At 53.3% G+C, this 7,281-nt stretch overlaps 1 protein-coding gene across 1 annotated transcript in view; it reads left to right on the top strand.

The window, feature by feature from the left end:
* LOC134469309 (pleckstrin homology domain-containing family G member 1) overlaps positions 1-6,733 on the top strand; it is a 76,760-nt gene extending 70,027 nt beyond the window's left edge. The window contains exons 13-17 of the mRNA XM_063223484.1: positions 253-275; positions 508-693; positions 1,120-1,233; positions 1,705-4,399; positions 4,747-6,733. Coding sequence (XP_063079554.1) covers positions 253-275; positions 508-693; positions 1,120-1,233; positions 1,705-4,399; positions 4,747-5,879 — 4,151 coding nt within the window. The 3' untranslated portion in view covers positions 5,880-6,733. The remainder of the gene's footprint in view (positions 1-252; positions 276-507; positions 694-1,119; positions 1,234-1,704; positions 4,400-4,746) is intronic.
* The last annotated feature ends 548 nt before the right edge of the window (positions 6,734-7,281 follow it).

Here is a 7,281-nt window from a genome sequence, read left to right as displayed (position 1 = left end):
GTGCGTGCGTGCGTGCGTGCGTGCGTGCGTGCGTGCGTGCGTTGTTGTTGTTGTTGTTGTTGTGGGTGTGTGAGTGTGTGTGTAGGCGTCTGTGTCTCTGTCTTTTGGTGACGGTTAGCTGCAATCTTTTTGATGTTTTTAAAAAAAAAGTTGTGCTCTGTCAAAGTTCATACAGCAATTATATGCAGCGATGAATGCCATACTCATGTGCCTCCGTTTGTTCTCTCTCTGTCTCTATTGTTGATTGTGCAGTGACCAGCCCAGATGCACAAAAGGTATGTACACACACACACACACACACACACACACACACACACACACACACACACACACACACTCACAGAGAAAAACGTTTGTCATCCAAATTCAATATATCCATTGTTAGATTTCATCATGATTTCATCAGGAAAACATATCTGCACACATGCACACACATCTGCACTCATTGTTGGGCTTGAATGCATAGTCTCCTAACTCCTTTACTCCTCATCCCTCTCCACCAATCAGCGCTCCAGCTTGGGAGCCACTCTGCTGACCCCAGTGTTGACCCTTGGCTCCATTGGCCGCTCTCGGAGCCTGGTCAGCCAATCGCACGAGTCCCTGGACCCCTGTGACCATGGCGACATGAGTGACAGGGAGGACGCTGAGGGAAGCCACCAGCAGGATGCGGACGATGAGGATGAGAGCGGAATGGTGAGCTCTCACACGACCTTTAACCTTTGCACTTTGACTCCCAGTGGTCAGCTATGAACTGTGGGGGGCGCCGTGGCTCAGCGCGTGGCTAAAGCCTTGCACCATCATACCGGGGACCGGGGTTCGATTCCTGATGACATTTCCCAATCTTTTCTTGATCCTTCCTTAAATAAATACGATTATATATTTTTAAATGTGCCCAGGGTACTTTTGACATAGACCAGCCACTCACACAACCTGCCTGTGCTATACCATATTATATGCAAATAAATAAATGAATAAAGCATTGGCTCCTGAGGACTGATTACCATTCAAGTCCTGGAATGGACAAATACACTGAACTGTGACAGTAGACTTAATGTTGATTAAATTACAATTTGTAAATGTTTGTCATCTGAACTCTAAATGGGTGTTCACTGTGTTTAGGGCTCAGCAAGGAAGCTCCGAGTACCTGGTAAGAGCAGCAGGAAACGCCTGAATGCTCAAGCGTCGGTGGATTGCATAGACGCCCTCCGAGACCACAACCACCCAGACCTGCAGGTAACATCTTTCTTCTTTCTCTATCACTATCACACACACAGACACACCAATACCAGACACATACACACACTTGCACACACACACACACACACACATACACACATGTGCATATATGTTTACACAGACAGGCAAATGTAGATATGCACTTCAAAGATCAATACACACACATGAATCTATAGACACATACCTAAATACTGTGCACGTGCATAGTTTGTTGCCTGTGTAGTTATTATTATTATTATTATTTTAAAATTCAATTAACCTCCTCCTGTCCCCTCCATAGACGGCCAAGGAGTCCCTTACCTACTTCAAAGATCAATACCTAAATAGATACTTCAAAGATACCATACCTAAATACTGTGCACGTGCATAGCATGTTGTTGTCTGTGTGGTTCTTTTTTTTTCTTTTTTTTTCCAAATTCCATTGACTTCCTCCTGTCCCCCTCCTCCCCCTTCCTGTCCCCTCCATAGACGGCCAAGGAGTCCCTGCAGATGGACCCGAGCGAGGCCCCTGCCCTGCGGGTGTCCAGTCCGGCCGAGTCCCCCAGCGGCGTCACCATGCCCAACATCTGGGCCGACCACCGGGTGCGGCGCGCCATGTTCCCCACCCGCCAGGCCACCATGCAGGTGGACGACGACGAGGACATCTACCAGATGTTCATGCCGCCGGAGACGGGCGCCGAGCACGAGAGCGACCGCGAGTCTACCGAGTCGACCTCCGGGGCTGGCCCCGGCAACGCCGATCCTCCTCCCGCTCCCGCTCCTCCTCCACCTGCTCCTGCTCCGAGTCGGCCCTGCAGCTGGCACGAGCAGAGGGTGGCGCCACCGCAGCGGGTGGTGCGCCTGAACGTCCCGGGGCAAACGGGGAACAGGGGCGTCCTCCGCCGTGCCAACAGCTTTGGCGAACAGCAGAGCCCCGAGACCATCCCCAAAGGCCACAGCCGCATGGACGCCCAAGACCACCATCACCACAACAGCCAGGGCGAGTCGTCCAGCAACGAGATCTCGGGCTCGTCGTCGGCCGAGCAGCTGACCATCGACGACATCGAGAACGTCTACGACAACATCAGCCTGGAGGAGCTGCAGGCCATGGGACTCGTGCGGAGGGAGTCGGAGGCCAGCGTTGGCGGCAAGTCTGCCCCAGGGCCGGCAACGTCACAGGTCAAAAGCCCCGCGGTGGCAGAACACAATGCTGCTGCCGACAGCAAGCGCTCCTCGACCTCCACACAGGAGGGGACAACGGCGACGGACACGTGCGAGTTGAAAATAGTCGAAGAAGAAGCGATCTATGACACCATCACCTTAATCGTGCCTCCTCTTCCTGCACGAGCACCACCGAAGCTAAAAGAGGAGACACTCTCCAGGCCTGGGCACGACAGCACGATCCTGAGCTCCACCACGGACCTCTCGATCAACGAGAGCTTTGGGATGAGCGTGTCTGCCTCCGAGGAAAGCTTGTTGCGAATCGAAGATGATGACGTTGCGTCGCACGTCAGCGCGTCCGCGTCTGTCGTCTCAGAAACGACCGTCCTGTCACCTTCCGTGCCACCCTCAGAAGGAAGTGGGAAGCAAGAGCAGCAAGAGCAGCGACGTCCCAGCGTGGCCTCGGACCGCATGTCCGAGCAGGTGGACGCCATCTGGAACGACCTGGAGAACTACATCCGGGACAACGAGCGGAAGGCCGACAAACTTCCCGCCGCTTTCCCGGTGTCCGTGTCCGGGCACGACGCCGCTGCCAAGTGCCGCTCTGCCACGTCCTCGCCGCAACGGAAGCCGCTCTCTGCCAAGACGAACCCCAAAGCGGGCAACGTTGCGGGAACGCCGCTGACGCGATCCATGAGCCCGCCGTGCACCTTCAAAATCCCCAGTCTGAAGATTCCTGAGCTAAGGAGGGAGTACTCCTTTGAAATCGACGACACGCTTACGCTCAGCACAGCCCCTGCTGCTGTGTCTGCTACTGCTACTGCTACTGCTACTGCGCAGACCCCGTCAGATCCGTCAGCGCCCCTCTCCAGTACTCCGAAGAGTAAACCACCGGCAATTAAGTCGTGCACCTCTCTGCCTCAGCCTTCGAAAGGTTCTGAGGTGGTTCCCCAACCCCTTCCTCCTAAACAGAAATCTGCTCGACCCACTAGCCAGACTCATCCACTCCCACCCAAGCCAGTGCAGCCGCCACCTAAACCCGCCCTGATTCAACCTGCTCCGACCCAAACTCACCAGGCTCCCCCTACCACAACAAGCACCACAGCACCTGCACAAAGTCACCCAGTTCCCCCGGCAACAGCAACAGTTAAGACTCACCACATTGCACCGGGCACAACAGCCCCAACACAGCATCACATTCCCCAAACACCACCAGCCCAAACACAGCAGCACATCCCAGCAACCACAGCCCAAGCTCACCATGTTGCCCCACCACCAACCACAGCCCAATCCCAACAGGTTGCTTTGACAACCACAGTTCAAACTCAGCACATGACCCCAGCCACAACAACAGCACAAACTCACAAAGTTCACCCGACACCTGCAACCCAAACCCAAACCCAACCTACAGCTCCAATGAGCACAGTCCAAGCACAACCCTTACCCCCAATACCAAGTCCTGCTGACACACACCCCACCGCACCTTACCCGCCTCACCCAACTCCTCCGTCAGCCTCTCCATCTCCATTTCAACCACTTGCCCCCTCATCATCCATACCCGCCATCAATGTCATCCCTGAGGTCCCCGAGCCCCCTCCCCCGACCACCTCAGTCAAGAGCATCCGCAACAGACTGGCCCGCCTGAGCAGCGGAAGCTTCCGGATGGACGACGAGGACGAGCTGGTGGAGCTGAGCGTGGCGCCGGCTCCGTCCATTCAGAAGGAGCTCCAGAACCTCTTCCCGGGCCTGGAGGGCACCCTCTTCCCCCCCTGCACTGACCTGCAGCTCCTCGCAGCCGAGGCAGGGGACCAGCTGCTGGACCTGGACAAGTCTAAGAACCGGGTCTTCCTCATGGCCCGGCAGTACAGCCAGAAGATCAAGAAGGCCAACCAGCTGCTGAAGATGAAGAGCATGGACGTGGAGCCCAGCTGCATGAGGTCCAGCCCCAGCAGCAGCTCGCGCTCCAAACAAAAGGACCTGGCCGACATCCTTGAGGAGAAGAAGCAAGGTGGAGCCGCCATAGGTGAGATCTTAGGCACTGGAAGTGGCTGGTACACAACCAACCATACATATGAACACTGTAGATGCTGTATGCAGGCTTTTGGCATCGCCCAACCCTGGGCGCCACCATCTTGGGTCTGTATTTCTGATATTTCTCCTATATGTTACAGCCGCATCAGGCATAACCCTTGAAAAAAGTTGAATTTGTTTGACCCCTCTCTTTCCATGCCGCCTCCTGTCCTGACTGTCATATCTTTCTCTGTATATCTGATGTTTTCTTAGAATCCCTCTCTCTCTCCCTCCATCACTGACCTCCATCTTTATCTCTTTCCTAATCATTTCTTCCTGTCTTCTTGTCTTGTGTTTCAGGAGCACGGATAGCTGGGTACTCTCAGCTGTACGACGAGGTCATGTTCAAGGAGGCCCCCGGGTCTCTTGCCTCCCCCAGGCGCTGCCACCCAGGCAGCAGGGCGCTGTCCGTACCCCATGGCCCTCGCCTCGTCTCCTCCCCCTCGATGCCCGAGCGGGCCACCCTGGAAGAGGCCATGCTCAGCTGTGCCTACAGCAACGGGGAGCTGGCAGAGTTCTTCAACTGGACTAGAGAGCTGCCAGAACCACCATCCAACCAACAGCCCCAGTCCCAGTCCCAGTCGCAGCAGCAGCTGTCCAACCCTCAGAAGAAGATGGGTCCAGCTGTGTCCGTCCCAGCCCTCAAGAACCTCCCACCCACTCCCTGCAGCCCTCCCAATCAGCGCTGGAGCACGTGCGTGAGCACCCCGTCACAGGACGACCCAGAGCACATCTACAGCACGTTGGGGTTAGGCTCGGCGGCCCGCTCGGCCAAAGACCCGCCCTACACCCGCTGTCAGTCTTCTTCCTCGTTGGCTGACCAGCGCGAGAAGGAAAACAGCGGAGGGGTGGCCAACCTTCCACGGGACCACATGGGCCAATCAGGTCAGGGCCAGGCAGGTGTTCCGGTGAGTGAGGCCACGAGCAACGGAAGAGGCCCCGGTCCCAGTCTCAGTGGTGGTGTGGGCCCGCGCCGGCGCAGTCTTCCAGACTCGCCTCCGACCTCTGAGCTCACACTGCGCGACTCGCAGCAAGTGCTGGTGCTGAACCGCGTCCAGCCGCTTGGCACCGCCACCGCCACGCGGAACTACCTGGCCAACTTCCGCGACAACGGTGACGACGACGACGACGACGACTATGTGGAGATCCGCTCGGAGGACGAGAGTGAGGCGGAACGAGAGCGAGGGCAAGGGCAAGGGCAAGGACAAGGGCGTCCCCCGCAGACCCAGAGCCTGCCCTGCAGTCCTAGCAAGAGCGCCCACGGTCATACAGCCACGGCCACTGCAGCTGTGGCCGAACGTGGTCGTGACCACCTGAAAGACTACCAGTGGAACGAACCGGAACAGCACGAGCAAAGCCTCAGCAATCAGCCGAACCTTGTGCACTCACTCCGGGAAAAGATCCACTGTCTTAGCTCCAGCAGCTTCGCCTGAAGGCGGCTGGGTTTAGGGGCTGTGGTGCGGTGCAGTGCAGTGTGGGGTGGGGATAGCTTAGCGATATACTGCAGCCATGTTGCTGCCAAAAGCGTAGTAAGCTTTAGTGCTCTCGTTGAACTTAATACATGCTGAAGGAACACAATTGCAGATGATGTGTGATGAGCCCGCAAATTGACATCAATTGGACGTTTGTTGGAACTACAATAATGCCATTACTACTTTGTGTAAGCCCATGCTATATTGTGTATCCTATAGGCTAGTTTTTCTCAACGGGGGTGCTACAGCCCCCCAGGGGGCGTTGAGAAGGATACAGCTGAGTGGGGCGGGGCTTAGTTCCCATTGGGGTGCATTAGTCTATCTTATTTTTTAATACTAAGGGGGGCAGTGGCAGGCTTATCATGAGGTCAAGGGGGCGTTGGGAGGCTTATGATGAGGCCGAGGGGGCGTTTGTTGAGAACCACTGCTATTGGGCAATTACATACTGTACACTACAGAGACACTATACGACACCTAAAGTATAACACACCTGACAGCACATTCACACGACAGATTTACTCTTGCAATTCGGATAACAGAGTAAATTTAGTCGCGCCCAGGATTGTGCATACTATGGAATAGCAGGTCTGTATCTGCGTGTAGGAAAAATACTGTATGTTTATGTTTGGTTGGGTTTATTTACTCATCTGAGTAGAAATTGCTCACACATAAGCATCCACAACACACACACACACAGACAACGTGAAATATGTATTTTAAAGCATGATCTACAGGATGATTTGTAGTTTTATTGACAAATACACAAAAATATCCACTAGGCTAGAACACTAGGGTACAGATGTAAAAAAATATATATATACAGTGAGTCCAATATGTATTTGATCCCTTGCTGATTTTGCCTGTTTGCCCACTAATAAAGACATGATCAGTCTATAAATTTATGATAATATGTATTCAAACATGGAGAGACAGAATATCAAAAAGAAATTCCAGAAAATAACTTAAAACAATATATTTTAATTTATTTGTATTTAATTTAGGCTAATAAGTATTTGACCCCTCTAGCTAAAGAAGATAAAGTGCTTTGTGGCAAAGTCCTAGTTGTCTAGCACTGAGGTCAGATGCTTCTTTTAGTTGATGACAATGTTTGTGCATATAGTAGAAAATATTTTTGCCCATTTTTCTTTGCAGATTATCTCCAAAACATTAATAGTTTGTGGCTGTAGCTTGGCGAATGGGAGGTTCAGTTCTCTCCATAGAATTACTATAGGGTTAATATTTGGAGACTGTCTAGGCCACTGCACGACTTTAATATGCTTCTTATTGAGCCACTCCTTCATTGCTTTGTCTGTATATTGTGTATTATTGTCATGTTGGGAGATACAAAAATGGCCCACCCTTC

Source organism: Engraulis encrasicolus, chromosome 18, assembly GCF_034702125.1.
Source record: "Engraulis encrasicolus isolate BLACKSEA-1 chromosome 18, IST_EnEncr_1.0, whole genome shotgun sequence".
Lineage (NCBI taxonomy): Eukaryota > Metazoa > Chordata > Actinopteri > Clupeiformes > Engraulidae > Engraulis > Engraulis encrasicolus.
This window is presented reverse-complemented; position numbering and strand designations above follow the sequence as displayed.